Source organism: Ipomoea triloba, chromosome 10 (assembly GCF_003576645.1).
Source record: "Ipomoea triloba cultivar NCNSP0323 chromosome 10, ASM357664v1".
Taxonomy (NCBI): domain Eukaryota; kingdom Viridiplantae; phylum Streptophyta; class Magnoliopsida; order Solanales; family Convolvulaceae; genus Ipomoea; species Ipomoea triloba.
The window spans coordinates 24125345-24142780 of NC_044925.1; the positions used below are offsets into that span (position 1 = coordinate 24125345).

Genomic DNA, 17436 nt, shown 5'->3' on the forward strand with positions numbered 1-17436 from the left:
TATATATATATATATATATATATATATATATATATATATATAATTGTTTAAAAATTATGCCAAAAAATAATATATTAAAAAATAATACATCTAATATTTCACTTAAAAACTATCATACATTGGTCATGCTTAGATGCAAAATCATACGCCAAACTTTTGATATCAAATTATGTATTACCGTAATTAATTGATGTTTTGCAATTTTATTGTTTGAGACTTAAAGAGTTTAAGAGATGCCAAAATCAAGATTGGAAACTTGTTTGAAAACCAAAATTATCAAAAAATTGCCCATGCTAAGGTTATGAATTTTTTCAATTTATCTCTATGCCACCCTTCCATAATCATACCCAAATTGACCTGCCTAATTCTAATCACATTCAAATTGCCTTGTCTATTTCTAATCGTACTCAAATTAACAACTTCCATTCTTGTTTATATTCAATACTTTCAAGTGATTGGACCCCAATTTTCATAAAATTTTTACATAAAAAATACTACTATATCTAATATACATATATTCATTTTTTTTTTTACAGTTGGGGTCCCCTAAATTTTGGAGGCCCTGTGCAGTGGCACTGGGAAAACATGCCCAGGGCCGGCCTTGGTGACGAGATCTATATATGAGGTCGGGATACTGAGTCCACTCGAGCATACTGAGGATTCACGGAGTGTCTTCTCAATCATCCTACATGCTTTAGTCCTTTCAATGCTGACACATAACATGACCAATCTAACTATTCTATAACTAGGCGCCAGTGTGCCATGCGCTTATCCCTCACTGGTGAGATTTTCGACATATGTTCTCACGTGAACCACTATGGAAACCAACTAACTCCTTAGAGGATGGAACATTTTTTAACCGAAATTCTCCTAGCACAAACCGAACATGTCGAGAGACTCCCAACTTTTTAGCTCTAGCATCACAAGTAGAATGTACTAGGGGAATCATATTTAATAATAATAACTTTTAAAAAAAAATATTTTCACGCTTCAAGACTACACACTCATCTTAACGATAATTAGCGTTATCATATATGTGTAATTTTGATGCATAAGCTTATAGTAAAGTTTAAATCAATGAGACATGACGACCGATTATATAGATACATGAGAATAAGTATGGAATAATTTTTAAAAATTTAATATACTTTGAATAATCCATCTTCTCTCCCTCCAAGAAGGTGATTTAATAGTGAATAAGGGATACACCTACTCCACTTCAAAAAGTGAAACAAATAATCCCAAATAATTAAAGTAGCCATTAATTTTGTCATGCTTGCAGCTTGCAGTTAGTAGGGGACGTAGTATTAGAGTTCCAAATCAGAACCACACAAGTCTTAAAGGTGAACATATCTTCCCAGAATTAAGTCACTTTTCTGCTTCACTCTGATTCTGCTAATGTCATCCTCTTGGATTTCCCATGAACGTACACTGTTGGAAAATGGCCCACCACTACAATAATAATCATAATAATAACAACAATAATACAGTAATAATTTATTAATTTTAATGCACAGAGGAGAAAGTTAATTCAGAGAAAAACTACCCATCAATCATTTCAAAAAAGATGGCCAAATTTATTGGAGTATATATAGGCACAGAGCATCTATACTATTTGAGTTTTACACAATTTTTTAGAATTGAGACATAAATTGGAGAGAAAAAACAGTATCTAACAATTTGAAAAACAAGTTTCTTAAAAAAAAAAAAACAATTTAAAAAACAAATAGAGTTTTCAACGGTTTAAAAGTCAGAGTGACGCGGCCGTTGGGGGTGTGAACTGCGAAGTGCTCCCAACACCCTATCTGGCGGTTTTTTTTTTTTTTTTTTTAAATTCTCCTACGAAAAACCTTGTTTTACAAGAGAAAAAATTGGCTAAAAACCTTGCTTCCCATAAACCAAAAACCAAAAGTTGAATTTTGTTATTGTTTTAAAAACTCCCAAAAAAGAATTGGTGTAGATGCTCTAGTATTCATTTAAAATATTGAAGTGTTGAATTGTGAATCCAAAAAAAAGGTCCAATTATAGGTTAAAAACATCAAAATTAATTTGTAATCATATTCTCATAACTTAAACTTCACAAGGAATCTAACTTGAAATCTTATGATTATTAAGTCAATTGTACAACTAACTTGGTTAGATTTCCCCTACAAACTCAAAATCTCAAATTAAATTAAAAGAGACCCATAGTGCGTGTTTTATTCCACTATTATGGATATTATGAATAAGATTTTCTCATAGCATAAATACGTTTTATTTTAGACAGGTTTATATATTCTTTTATGATGGCAACGCAACTTATATGACTCTAATAATATAGACTTTATGATAGCATTTTGTTAAATTTTATACTATTATGTGATACTTATGAAACAATATACACTAATGCTTTTGTGAATACAAAATAATATAACTAATATTTTTGCTAGTCCAAGTATATTTAGAATTTCAAATAGAGCAAGACAGTTTCATGTTGATCCATAGGGGGCTGTTTGGTTGGTTAACGAGTTCATTGAATGATATTATCGTTAATGGAAATCATTGCGTAATTATTAGCAATTCTTTCAATTGTTTGAAAATTGAAAATATATATATTACGGAGTATCTTTATTAAAAAATAAAAACATAAAAAGAAAATGGAGCCGGGGTCGCTACTTCGCTTAAGCCGAGGTTTGCAAAAGCTATGGAGAGATATTTTTAATTCACGCGCTAACGTAGCAGTGGAGTCACGGACAGCAAGAACACGTTGTTATGAAGTGTGTGAAGAACGCGCGTTCGTGGAAAGGAGAGCGCGTTGAGTTGATAGGGTGTAAGGTTGATTGTCCTAATTGACAACACATGGGGCTGTCCGTAAGACCACCCGCCAACCAGGCAGCCCTACCAGCTTACTTTAAGGCACTGTCGCCTTTATGTTGTACTCCATAACACTAGACCCCCACCCCATGCCCCACACCCAATCACCAATAATAGCCACTCATGCCCTGCCACCTGCCTTCTATTCTTTATTTTTTTATTTTTTTTAGAAAAATGTCAACTTGTTCAAATTTGTACCACTGTTAAAAATGTGCATCCCAGTTGCTTTAAAATCACACTCTAATTTCATATTTTTTAAAAAAACCTCCATGTTGGCTTCTTTTTCTTTTTTTTTTTTTGTTTTTTTTGTTTTTTTTGTTTGTTTGTTTGTTTGTTCGTTCGGTGGGACAAATAAGAACAATAATAATCCAAACGAATAATCTTGCTCTAAAGAAGGGATTTGAATCAATTGATTGCTTATGCAATATAAATGGACTTACTCGATTAAACAATAAATATATCTATAAAGAAATAAATTCGTGCGAGATTGAAAAATGACTTATAATATTTTTTTCATCCATACTTTTAAGATCTATGAGTTTATCCCGAATGTATGAAGTTTATATTTATGAGGTCATTGGCATTATTGCTTGAGATTTGTCTAATTGCTTCTTCTTCTTTCTTTTTTTTTTTCTTTTTCTTTTTCTTTTTTTTTTCCAACTTCTTACTTTGTCTCAGGCTAATCACAAATGTATTATGTCAAATGGAATTTGTGTATATAATGACTTTAATGTTATTTATAATGGAATGATATTGTATTTTTTTTTGTTAAAAAAGATATTAAAAGGGTAGGATATATATATTCTTTCAAGTATAAGATGCCATGCATTATGCAATAATGTTGTATGTACTACATTTTAAAAGTTTTGAATTTTTTTTATTGATATTATAATGTATTTCTTATATGATTATATGATTTTGTATTGATACAGACGCTATTAATAGTGAGTGTTAACTTCGAGAAGGATGAGAGGGAAAGAATTTAGAGGGTAAGTAGAAATATTGAGGGAGAAAAAAATAATAAAGAAGGAATTGAAGTATATCGAAAAGACTATTGTAGTATCACAAATAAGAATTACAATATACGTTATTATTGATATGGATTCAATATGTCATATCTGTCAATAATGTAGTCAAACCATAAAAGTTGTACTTCATAGACTATGCACGTGACTTGTAGGACAATAATATAACATTATTTCATCTAACGTCTGATAATAACATTTCGTATCAATAATGAATTTAAATCGTATCTCCTTAGAATATAAAAAATGTTTTATATGACCACTCAAAGATTGGATATTGTGGTTGATCATTGGTGAAGGATGGGTCATATCATAATTTGAAAACAAAAGGGTTGGCAATGATAGAGCTGATAATTGGGGAAAGAGATAAGATACATGAATACATGATAGAACAATATTTGTATTATTCAACAGAGGAAATGGGAGCATGAAAGGACTTAAAGGTTTTAATTAAGTTACTTTTGATTTTATTTGGTAGGTAAAGTTTAATCATGTCACTTCAATGTCTCCATTTCTATACAACACAATTTGTTTAAAAATATAATATTAATCATCATGTCGATAGGTAATAACATTTGTATTTTACGATTATAACAATTATGAATTGAAGATTCACTTTAAAATTTAGCAATAATATAATATTAAGAGCTAATCATTTATTCCGTTATAGGTACGTATTGAGATGTGATATGAATACCGAAACTATAACATGTGTTTAGAATTTCGTTAAAAAAAAGGCAAAAAAATGGTAGGTGATAGCATAAATAAACCCCGGATATAGAGGTTCTTGTTTAATTTATACTACTTAATTATAGTGAGACGCCCGCAGTGTAAATATAAGATGTAATAAAGAGGTCAGGAAGCAAATTGACCGACCATATGAGGTCGGGAACGTCCGATTAGTATAATTCAAGTTCTGAGAAACCAACTGCCCACACACTAAGTAGGATGCCCTAATTATACTATTTGGCAAGGCAACGTAAAGATGATAAAGTTTTGACATAGTTGGCGTGGCATTCATTGGTCACTCAGGCACGTCATAACACATGTAAGTTGTTGATGTAACTACGGGTAAAATGACAATGGAGTTGACCTTTCTAATAGTTATGGCAGCGAAGTCTTTTGATATATCTAGGTTCAGAAGTCCACGTACATATATCTAGGTCTAAAAGTCCATGTAACCACAAACATATGATATCCAATTACCAAGCAAGTAGGACTGCCATATAACCACATCAATAGGTTTTATTACAATGAGTACTCGCTAATACACATCTTACAATTTATTTCTCCAATAAAGTTCTAATAAAAGGACATGGAGATCTTGGGTTCAGGTGCAAATAGCTAATTGCTAGCTAATATTGTGTTGTCATGATGAAGTGTATTTTCCACAAATGGGAAAGAGGAAAGCTAGCTTAATTAGAAGTGTGTTTAATTAGTACCTAAAAAAATACAATGACAAGAGGGAAAAGGCCTAAGTGATGGCTTTGTTTCAACTAAGATTGGGCATATATAATGAGCAGATTTCCCAATGGAGACAACTAATTAAGAGTAAGATGATTTATTTTATAGTTTGACTTAGGCTTCCATAGACAAAAACCAGATGATTATCACCTAACACTTGTTTCAAACATTTAATAATGTTATTAAGATTGTTGGGTAAAGAGCAAATGACAGTACCTTTGTCTCCTACCATGAGAGAGAGAGAAAAAAAAAAAAAAAGTTGAAATTTTAGTGTGAGATCTGAATGAAGAACTAACATTATCACTGGTAGCTGCATAATGTCAACGGTTGGGGACCATTGCTTGGATACCACAAATATGCCCAAACAGCAAAGCTGATCGATCAATTTCAGCAAAATCATCGTTTTTAGCAACCACCAGTCAATGATGTCTTGTTAACAAATGGGAGCTTCTTCACTTCAGATCGTGTGTGTTTCACTCTGAATTTGGTGTGTATTTACTATTTAGTCGACTTGTCGTAATCATCGCTGCTATTATCAAAAAAGGAGGCATTACTATCTTACTGGTTAGTCCGTCACAGTTTGTTCGCTTTCATTTATATATAATATAGTTTTTTTTTTTTGGAATACGATGTTTAATAACTTTTTTAAAAAATAATTGGTTTGGCAAATTTTGTTGGGCAGTCCAATTAATTTGGTTAAGTTATTGATTTTGTAACTGCAATGTTATAAGTTTGACTCTTAACAGGAAAGTTCTATTGACTTTCTAGATTTAAGGTCGCCAGCGTAACTATAAACAACCTATGTAGGGTACCTCCTTGTGGTCTTTTGCCAGTTATGGTTACAAGACAGGATTTACCATTTGATCATCCTTAAATAATAACTGTGAGTTTTGCATCATCCAAAAAAATCTTAGTTTTGGAACAATCCAACAAAGTTGGTCAAGTTGTTGAATTAGTAACTACAATGTTACAAATTTGACTTTCAACAAGAGTTTTCTATTGACTTTCTTGATTTTAACCGATCAGTTATGGACAACCTAAGTTGGTTATCACATTGTGATCCTTTGTCGATTATGGTCACACAAAGTGAGCTTTACCCAATACTTATGATTGGATAATAACTACGAATTACTAAAAAAAAAAATTAAAAAACATGGTTTTAGTTTGTCGTGTGACATAACATTGTATGCTACTATGTAGTATAACGTCCTACCGTGTACAAATGCACATGTGGCATCAAGAACTTCAGTTATGTGAAACTAATTTCTAAATAATAAAATTACAATAAATTACAAAAATTTCATTAATGTTGGGCTAGGGCATATTGACCCAAACCCATACAATGGAGAGAGCCTATGAAGGAGCGATGGGCCCAGAAAAGCCCAACTGTTAAAGATGTCGGATATCTCAACCCTATAGTACGTGGACAGCTAGCCTGAAAAGGCCAAGTGAATGACGTCAGCCGGCAGCAAGCGACCAACCATCACCCACGCGCACGTCTGATATCCCACAGCCGTGCATGCCACATTCCTAAATTTCTAATGGCTAGTTGAAGATGTTGGTTGTTACTTGTGAACAAACATGTTAGTGAATATGTGAAGATTTAATCAAATAAGGTAGGTCATGTAAACATGTGTAAAGTTATATACAAAATTTTTATTCATGTAAAACATTACCCAAGATTACATAACCTTTGTTCAAAGCACATTAACAAGCATAAAAGCACATAATCCAATGATGTTTTGAATACTATCTCAATAAAAATCAGGACAAAGAGAAAGCCTGCTTCAGACATTCCATTTACATGCACTTGCAAAACCATCATAGTTATATGTCCTGTGAAAAGTCTAGCAAACCATCAGTTATCATGTAGCATAAATAATTAGCATCCGTCCTCCTTAACCAATAACGGGGGAGGGGGAGGGGGGGGGGTGCGTAATCGCAAAGCAAAAGGAGTATTAAAATGACAATAGAGAGCAGGGAAGCAAGCCAAAAAGGGGTGTATAGCAAAATCCCGCGAGGGTAGATTGGTTGAGGTTCCATGTGGTGCAAATTATCTAGCTCGCGTCACTGGATATCAAGCTCATCAAATCAGTACTGTACTACTGCATAAGCCAACCATACTCAGCATAATCGCTGTCGTAAGAGCTGTCAGTGTCGTAAATATCATATGGAAAATTTAATTCACTGTCATAGATTTCATGGCAATATCTATAATCTTCAGTGGAGTCAGTTGGCCACCTAAGCTTTTTGATCTGCTGAGAACATTTTGTCCTCAAATTACCTCCAAAACGCAGGTTAAAGCATTGCCTCATATCAAGGGATTCAAGGCGAGAGCAGCCATTGAGAATGGTTAGCAGACCATCATCTGTCATCTTATTTCCAATTAGCTGAAGGTGTTGCAATTCACGCATGTTCCCTGCAATTGCCACAGCCTCTTCATCATACTCCATGCGTTGGAAACTACACACTCTGTGGTTCAATTCAAATGATTTCAAACGAGGACAAGAACGGCCAATACTCTCAATGGCCTCCTGGGTGATTGAGATGAAAGAAAGGTGCAATTCCTCCAACAGAGGGAATTTTTTAACTGCTTCACTTACACCTTCAGCTGATACATTATAGCAAAATGCAAGTTGAAGACGCTTGAGCTGACTTGATCTGTCAAAACAAATATAACTGAATAACAGTAAAAGTAGCAAATGCGTAAATTTAGACATGCAGAGTCTACAAAAGTCTAACACGAAGAAGCAGTCTTCTAATTGGCAGAAGCAACTAGTGCAAAGCTATGGCAGATAGGTGATTTACAATCTTTCCTATTTTCATTAATATGGATAAATACATTTAGTCATTTAGATCCTTTTGTCCTTTGTGTGCATGCGTACAAATTCTATATTTGTAGTCATAAAGGAACCATACTCTAGTAAATAAAACCCAGTTTGTGATGGGCTTTTTATACTCATCGCACCATTCATCAAGAAGAACTTGCTTGAGAGAGAACATTGCTTAGACCATTTAAAATATGTGAAAAAAATCAGTTCATAAATCACTCATGAAGAAATTTCATGCACAAGTTCGTTCTTGATCACAGTCCATCAAGACCAACGCATTCATACCAGACAATCATTAAAATGTACAGAGAATCTATTTATTATCCAAAAAATCACATACCCATTATTCTCACTGAGAACACTTGAGAGACGATCTTTTCACTTTGTAGGCATACACATACAAGCACATAAACATAGAGAAACTTGCAAACAGCACAAGCAAACATAAAATGGAAATGTTCTCTACTTAAATATTTCCCTTTACTCTAGTGCATAACCTATGTGATTCATATTTCCAGTTGTCATAACTAGTTTAGTGATGTAGTTATCTTTGGTTACTACCTAATATTAAAACATATTACTCCAAAATGGATCAAACATGCACAAAGACACCAAGTTACACAGCTATAATTATTATCCAAAACACAATGGATTAGCTTAGCTATTTTCCCCCCTTGTATGCATACAACCAAATCATCAAGAAAAATCAGATCGAATGAATGTCCAAGCCAAATTTCACATTCAGAAACAATTATTGAGCAATTAAGTTAAAAAAAAACGCGTGTTAAAACAACTAATGTCAATCTCATGTTTCACATTTGCTTAGATAGAACAAAAGAATGTTTCACATTTGCTTAGATAAATTTTCGACTCAAATTTCAAATAGCTATAGCTATAGGGAACATTTGAATTGTAAAATTATGAGAAAAGCAAGGTACATAGCATTAATTATTAGAACGATAACAGTAAGAATAGCAGAAGGGGGAGTAGTGACGGTACCTTAGGGCAATATAATTGAGCAAACTGTCGGAGCCGAAATACTCGATGTTGATATGATCTGCATTGCCCTGGCTGAGATCGACGGCGCGAATGCAGATCTTATCGGGATAGTTTTCCAGCTCCCATAATGCGGCGATGCCAGAGAAACGCATGTCAATGACCCGCCACATAGACGGGTCCTTGCAGAGTCTCCTCCAGGTTGTACACACTCTCTGCGCAGTGCACAGTATTTCAAAAGCCCCAAGTTTCTGAAGTATCTTCTCCGTAATCCCTTCCGGCAATTCCACCCACGGCGGCGCTTGTGGACTCCGAGAGGAAGACGCCATCAACTTTCCTTTCTGCGTTTGATACTTTTTTTCTTTCTTTTTTTAAAAAAAATAATAATAATTTTGTTGTTATTATTGTTACAAGTTACAATAGGCCCACAATATCCCATCGTGGCCTAGTCGGAATTCGTAATATGGACACGGGTTCCAAAATGTTAAGCAGTCTTTCTATACCATGGACTCTGTAATTTTTAGTATATTAAATACTCCATAATGGTCCCATTCTCTTTCATTTTGGACTCTGATTACTATTAATATTACTTGCTGTTTTTCTTTTCAAAAAAAATATATTAAATACTCAGGTATTATTTATTATTGATGTGACAGGTACAGAGTGTGTTCTAGGATCTACAATCCCAGATCGGTTCGGTCCAGGTTAAGCTCTGGGTCAAGAATGCTAGTAGAACTGAAAGAAAGATATAGTTTGATTAACGTGGCAGCAGGTCTGAGGTTTCCGGGCTATTAGCTATCTAGAAGAAAATAGCCCCAAAAGTCTTCTTTCGAGCATAAATGCGGTATTTATAAGGTATTAGAGAATAGGTACAAGTCCTACAGCATGCACGTCACGTGGAGGCCATGCACAATATTGGGCGATAGCCAAAGGACAAGTGTCCAATGACTCTTGGCCAATGCCGCGGCGGTGTTCCAAGGTCCTAGAGACCGAACCGACCACAACCGGTTAAGATGACCCGACCTCCTGGGCTTGGCTTTTAACCAAGCTCAACCAAAAAATAGTCTCAGAGAAGATTCTTTAGGACTGTGAGTAAATTTACAATACAATAAAAATAAACATTCAAAAAATAACTTTATGTAAATCATATTCGCGGGAAAGTGGCAATTCACAATGATTCCTTTTTTTGATGTGTCGCCTGTATGGGGTATTGCTTAATTTAGATTTGTGTATTTTGTTTGAACTTTTAAAATGTCCCTTTCAAGAAACAAATTAAAACTGAATAATCATTTTTGTGAATTTTTATGAGATTTAATATCGTATTTAAAAAAAAAAGATTTTTAAAAATGACCAAAAAAATGAAGATTTTGACATTAGTTCCAAACTGAATTAAACACACCCTAATGTTGAGGATGGAGTGAGTTTTTAAGTAGTAAGATATAGAGAATAGGGTCAGGTTCACTATATGCAAATTACCCAGTTAGCACTTAGCACCATTCAAATGGGGATTGCATACCAATCAGCCCCATCACTAATGAAGAAGTAGGACAACTTCCAGATCATGTTATTACGAGATAAAACGAAAGCTGATCAACGAGGGAAACCAACTAGCTTTCCCCACAAAACTAAGGACCACAATGTTTATGTCAAAGGTGGACCAAACAAAATTAAGTTCCAAAAAGTAGAAATAGCAGCCAAGATGGAACAAGGTAACATGAGAGAAATTCTTAACCATCACTGTACTGTACATGACTAGCAGCAGCAGACATAACCCAGTCATCACTTCAGCCTCGCCAACCCACCAACAAAAAACACCCATCCAAAATATCAGGAAGCTCATAGTTGAACTCTCTACACCAACCATGCCTGCATGAATATGAGAACAAGATGTTTAAAGAGATTTTTAAGGAAAGAAAATTATATAAACACCAAAAAGCCAGTATTCTCACCAATGGTATACTTGAATAGTCATCATCCATTTCAAGGTACTCATGGCTGAAAGGATCAGTATAGTCATCATAGGCAAAATAATCATCATAATCATAGTCATAATAATCTGGGAACCCATCAGATCCATAGTAGTCATCATCGTCATCAACATAATCACAAAATTCATAGTCAGAAGTTGAATCATTGGGGCACCTTAGATTCTTAATCCGCTGAGAGCATCTTACCCCCAAATCACCTTCTTCAAGAGTAACATTGAAACACCTTCGCAAGTCAAGAGATTCAAGATGTGGGCAACCATCAAGTATTGCCTGCACACCTTTATTTGTAATCTTGTTTCCAAAAAGTGCAAGGTGGTGCAATCCATGCATGTTTTCTGCAATTGCTAGGGCCTCATCATCACACTCTATTGGGGATATAGATCCATACTTGTCAAATGTAAATGACTTGAGCAAGGGACAAGAACGACCAACAACTTTGATGCCTTCACTTGAAATGTTGGAGAAGTAGATTTGCAGCTCCTGCAGCAATGGAAATTCGGTAGCAGCCTTACACAAGCATTCACTAGAAACTGTATAGCAGGACACAAGCCGAAGACGTCTAAGCTGATTTGCTCTGTTCAATTAATTGCAAAATGTTAAATGACTAAAAGGATCTGTAATTAGCAGAAAACAAAAAAGAAATGTAGCTATCATTGTGCTAGTCACAAGATGCACCACCTCAAAAATAGAATATGAATAGAACTTTTAGAAGTAGCAAGGATTATGGTGCTAGAATTAAATCATGTATGATGATTTATATCTTTAAGCTATTATATGGACAATAGAAAATATTCTTATACTTCAAAGTTCAAATATAAATAAGCATAGACATGCCAAATTGCAAAGAAGATATATACAATGGAATTCAGATGAATATTAATTATCAAGAAAAACAATGGAATTCATATGAATATTGTATAAATGAAGTAATTATAAATTTTGGTTGAGCACTACCAACTCAAAAATTCTAGAAATCTCACATGTGCTAAGAGGTTTTTAAAACAAATTATATAAAACTAAAAAAATAATAAACAAATTGATTGAACAATTGTATACAATAACCTAAAGCTAGGAGGGCTTCAAAAAAATTTAGACAAACTTTTAAATATTTTGCAGCAAGAAACAGTTGTAAAGCCTGCAACTTAAGATGCCACAATCTATGGAATTGAAATCCTTGCAACTATTGAGACCCAAACCTTTTGTCCAAGCACGCTAATACCTTTTTGCAGTGCCAAAATCACACACAAAAAACAAGGACACATATCTAGAAAAACAATCTTCAAAACATCCTCAAAATTGTTGAGATTTGAGAATCCGAAGTCAATATTCCAGATATTGAAGATTTGAAGGAATAAAGACAATATTTCTATAGAAAACTGTTATTTCGCAGACAATTCATCTTGACCAGTTAATCGTCCCTTCAGGTATCCTTTATATCCTATTTCAAGTCTTTGTGATATTGTTTTATACTCATGATAGGATTGAAGAAACTAGATTAAGGTAAATTCTAAGAGATCATATGTTAATTTTCGTAGCCTGTCAAGCACTTCAGGGGTTCTCAGCACATGTTTTGCATTCATTCACCTTGGTATCTATTTGCAAGACCATTTGCTTTTTTTTTTCAGTAAATGTCAACACACACACACATATCTTGTACAAAGAGGGTTTGATAAAACACTCTGAAATTCTTTTTCAAACACCTCTCAAGAGTGATAGTCTCAAAGTTGAGGAACAGTATCCTATTCTCAGGAATTGCTTAGAGCCCCAAAAAACGTCTTGTATATTATTTCATTCAATCCTTGGTTGTTCTTTGTTCCAATCATCACCCAACACTGCCACATCACACAACTTGCTATGTTTGACAACGTTTTGGAAATAACTTATGGCTTCTAAAAAGTTGGTATGAATTTGTTTATACAAGTTATTTCAACAAGTGTATAAAGCAAGGGGAAGAACATCTTTTTGAAAGCCAAATGAAATGCCATACCCATTTATGCTGTTTTGAGCTTATGCCATGGAGCTAATTGAAAATCCCTTATCGCAAAGATGCTTATGCCCAATCAATACCTTTAAAATCCCTATTCAAATACAGTCCAGTGGAAAGTTGCTAGAACTGAGGAAATATAATCTTCATAGTTATCCCTTATCACGCTCCACTAATCTTCTTTCCCTTCATAGATCAACTTAAAGTAAAAACTGGTTTAAGATTTTGAATTAAGAAATTCAAGGCAGCTATTTACCCTCTAATTATAATACTTGTTTTCCATTAAACACATAGCAAGAAAAATAAGGACTGGATTTTAACAGCTACAAAAATAATATGTGGGGTAAATATCATCAATAGTTATTAAACAAAATGATGCAACTCTACCTTCTAAGTTCTAACTGTGAAGAATAAATGTATAATCCACTTTTACACTAGCATAATATTAGTAGCATGGAACATGATCAGCTTACTTAAGTCCTTGTTTTGGTATTGTCACCGTGATTTTGTATAAGACACATTATAACAAGCATGACTGTCCAAGAAGCATCATATAATTAAATATATCACGAATTAATTAATATAACACAATTAAAAAAATATTCTAATAAACCACACAACATTTAGTACATAATTCAAGTAAAATGAACTTTCAAAGCTATACAGTCGGTGTCTGGGAATGATTATTTCATCTGATTATTGGAATTACTGATAAAATAGCTATCCATAATCATCAACTATAGTCACCAACCGTAATCCAAAAATTAGGTCAACAATTTCTCCAAAGACAATGCAGATGTATACACTGATAAATGAAGAAGAACAAGAGAAAGAAAGGCCTGACCGCTGAGCAATATAGAGAACCAAATCATCAGTACCGAAGTCCTCAATGCTGATGTCGACGAGTTGTCCCTGGCTGAGATCCACCGCGTAACGGCACATGGCCTTCAACGCCGGAGAATGTAGACGGTCGGAACTCGACATGTCGATGACGCGCCACATAGCAGGGTCCAGACACACGCTCCGCCACGTCGAACACACCTTGAGGGCAGTCTGCAGCACATCTATCGTCCCCAGCCTGTGCAGAATGTTCGCCGTTATGTCACGCGGCAGCTCAACCCATGGAGGCGGCGGCGGAGGCGGATCGGAGGAGGAAGCATCCGCCGGATTTTTCTTCTTCGGGAACCTCCATACAAACTTCTTCTGCCTGTAATAGGTGTACCGCTTTGGCATTTTCGCTGTTTTTTTCTCTGCTTGTTTAGGGTTTTCTATTTGTATTATCTCTGGCTAGTGCATAGTAGAGTAGAGGGGAAATGGGATAAAAATCACGGATTATGAGAGCGCGTGTCGGAGAGTAAGGTGGTGTTTGGTTTGGTTTGAATTTGAGAATTAAAATTAAATATTTAAAATGGAAATTATTATAAAATTTATTATTTAGATTTTTTTAACCCAAATTATTGTTTAGATATGTATTAAAATTAAATATTTAAAATGGAAATTGTTATTTAAATTATTGTTTAGATAGGTCTAATTTTAGAACCAAAAATAATTTTTTAAAAGTAGATAAAAAAATTTTATAAATAAATAAATTTCAAAGTTTGCCCCATTGACCCAGAAAATACAACATGAGAATAACATAGGATCGAGCCAGTTGCAGTATGAGTGTTACATCCAATGTGATGTACTTCGTGTAGGATGTAAGTATCGATCATTATAGTTAATGGGTTGCTAAGTCACAATATGAGATATTTGGAGTGAGAGAACTTAACATTTGATGGACAAGAAATTAAATTATAGCCCGTATGAACAGCTCAGTTGGTCATTATTGAGAAGAAATGCTAAGAATCGAGTCTCACAAACGGCAGTGTGCTCTCAAAGTGAGTCTCACCATTGAGAAGAAAGGCCAGGGCCAGGGATTAAGCCTCACGCGTGGCCGTGTGAGAGCAACCAGTGACATCCCAGAATTTCGTCACTATTTTTGTTACAAAATATTTTTAGCCAACATATTTTCTAACCATCTCTTTCCAGAAAATTTCAGCTTGGCGCTGTCCAAAAGATATAAGGATGTGTTTGGTTCGCACATGGGAGTCAGAATTAGTGTGGGTATCAAATACTGGGTAAGGGTAATGGGTTTTGGTGAAAGTATTTTGCATGTTTGGTAATAGGGTGAAATGTGAATGATTATTAATTGTTGGGGAATCAATGATGAAGGGAAATAAAACTATTATTTAATCAGGGTATGAATTTTTTAATTAATATAATATTCCAAACTCATAGTGTTATTTTAAAAACATGTCAACTAAACAATAACAATCACTTTGATATACATATCTTACACCAAAACCCGTCAACCAAACACACTCTAACTCTTCACTTCAATTCCATTCCAAAATGAGTGGCCAATTTGAACGACGCAATTTTTATTTTAATGTTTGGAAGTTAACTGTCGAAACGAGAAACGTGATTTTCAAACTAATAAATCATTAGTTAAAATGACCAAAACGATGTCGTTTTGATACGTAGTGCACAATGCATTGTGTACTTTAGTCACGATATAAATTGCCCATTTTTGCTTTATCGGCCACTTAGTAAAATTCCAGCACAACATCCACCAAAGATAAAAGAGACATGCCAGATTCCATGCTCTGTAGTGCAAAATTTTAATCCATTAGCACGCCTCCCAAACTCTTAATAACATAATCCCAACATTGAGCCCAAAGATTCAAATCCCATCTCCAAATCGCCGGTCGGTTGATCCAAAACTTCATTTCCAAATCCCTAACCTTGCTCACCGGACCAGAGACCACTCGTCCATCTCCGGCCTCGCCTGCTGCCATGCTCCGTCGCCTCCGCTCCTCGCATGCTCCTAGTGACAAACGGTTTCCTCTACTGTCGACGAAGGTAATCCTCCGGCCTCCTCTCCTTGATTTCTGCGTTGAAATTTTATTTTAAGTCTGAAAATTTTTTGATTGCTTAGAGTCCGCTGTGAATAGTTTTATATGTTCTTTACTTGGAAATTATTTTGTGCTATTGATTCTAAATACTATGATTGATATATTAATTTTGTTTTGAATCCAATATTTAATTGCTTAAATGCTTGAATCTATTTTTTTAAAGTTATTTATGGAGAGAGTTCTGTGTTTTCATCATTACTTGGCTATCCTATTTTAAGTTCTCTTTTTGCAGCAAATGAATTCCATCGAGATTTAAAGCCAAAGAACATTCTACCTAATGCAGATTGCAAATTGAAACCCTATGATTTCTAATTATATTCCCAATTTTACAATTCTAATTTCATGGAGTATGATAAAGCTTAATGCTTCTTTGAAGGACTATGTGGCAACATTTATCGTACCGAGTTCCTGTACTTTGTGGTTCCTTATTCTCGAAACAACCTGCCTGATACTTTGCCCTTAATGTTCTGGGAGCGAAGCAGGATAATGATTTATTACTAAGTCAAGTAAGTTATGCACCCAAATAGATATAATGATATTAAAGTAATATGTTCTGAACACAAAACATTAATGGTTCTTTGACATGCTATCTCAGTTCTAAAATTGCCTAGTAAGTAAAAACTTATTCCTGAACGAACTTTATTTAATTTCATATGGCATGGAGTATTTTTAAATTTTAAGTTTGCATACAAATTGAAATTTTTCCAGGGGTTTAAATAGTTATTTATGTAATATTATTTTCAGTTAGCTTGAAAATGTAGAAGAAAAAATTATAATATTTTTATATTTTATGTTAATAAGCTGTAGAAATTTAAAAACAAAAAAACAAAAAACAAAAGACACTGGCAGAATATTTAGAAGAAGAAGTTAAAACTCTTTATTAATAAAATAATTTACAGACTAAATTGTGTACATACAATTCTATAAAATACAGATATTACTGACCTACAATTCACATATAAAAGGTACTCCGTATTTACTATTCTTAATTAAATACCTACATAGCTTGTCTCCCTTGTACCTTGATCTGCCTTTGACTGCTTTCTTTTGCACCCTATGGCTATCTATCGCTTTAATTGATTCATTGTTGTTTGCTGTGATTTGAAATGGGTTACTTGAGTCTCTGCCAGAGATTAGATACCTAAATATGTTCAATCTGCTAGCCATTATGGGAAAGATGTAGTATTTATCAGCGTATTATTGTTAACCATAGGGATCAACATAGTGAAATTAAAAGATTGCAAAATTTGTAAAACATTTCAAGATACTCCTTTTAGATTTAGTCCTGTGGGCTGAGAATCATATTGTAAAACATTTCAAGATAGTCCTTTCAGATTTAGT

At 34.1% G+C, this 17436-nt stretch overlaps 2 protein-coding genes across 2 annotated transcripts; both read right to left on the reverse strand.

Annotated features, from left to right (window-relative positions):
• Positions 1-6974: 6974 nt before the first annotated feature.
• On the reverse strand, positions 6975-9536 carry LOC116031925 (F-box protein SKIP19-like). The gene is made up of 2 exons (XM_031274281.1): positions 9173-9536; positions 6975-8003 (listed from the first exon to the last, which is right to left on the reverse strand). Exons 1-2 carry the CDS (start codon positions 9496-9498, stop codon positions 7445-7447), a joined length of 885 nt encoding a protein of 294 aa, XP_031130141.1. The 5' UTR covers positions 9499-9536; the 3' UTR covers positions 6975-7444.
• Positions 9537-10659: 1123 nt separating this feature from the next.
• LOC116032985 (putative F-box/LRR-repeat protein 23) lies at positions 10660-14435 on the reverse strand. Its single transcript, XM_031275739.1, has 3 exons — positions 13986-14435; positions 11119-11731; positions 10660-11035 (listed from the first exon to the last, which is right to left on the reverse strand). The coding sequence occupies exons 1-3, from the start codon at positions 14372-14374 to the stop codon at positions 11021-11023; spliced, it is 1017 nt and encodes a 338-aa protein (XP_031131599.1). The 5' UTR covers positions 14375-14435; the 3' UTR covers positions 10660-11020.
• Positions 14436-17436: the final 3001 nt, after the last annotated feature.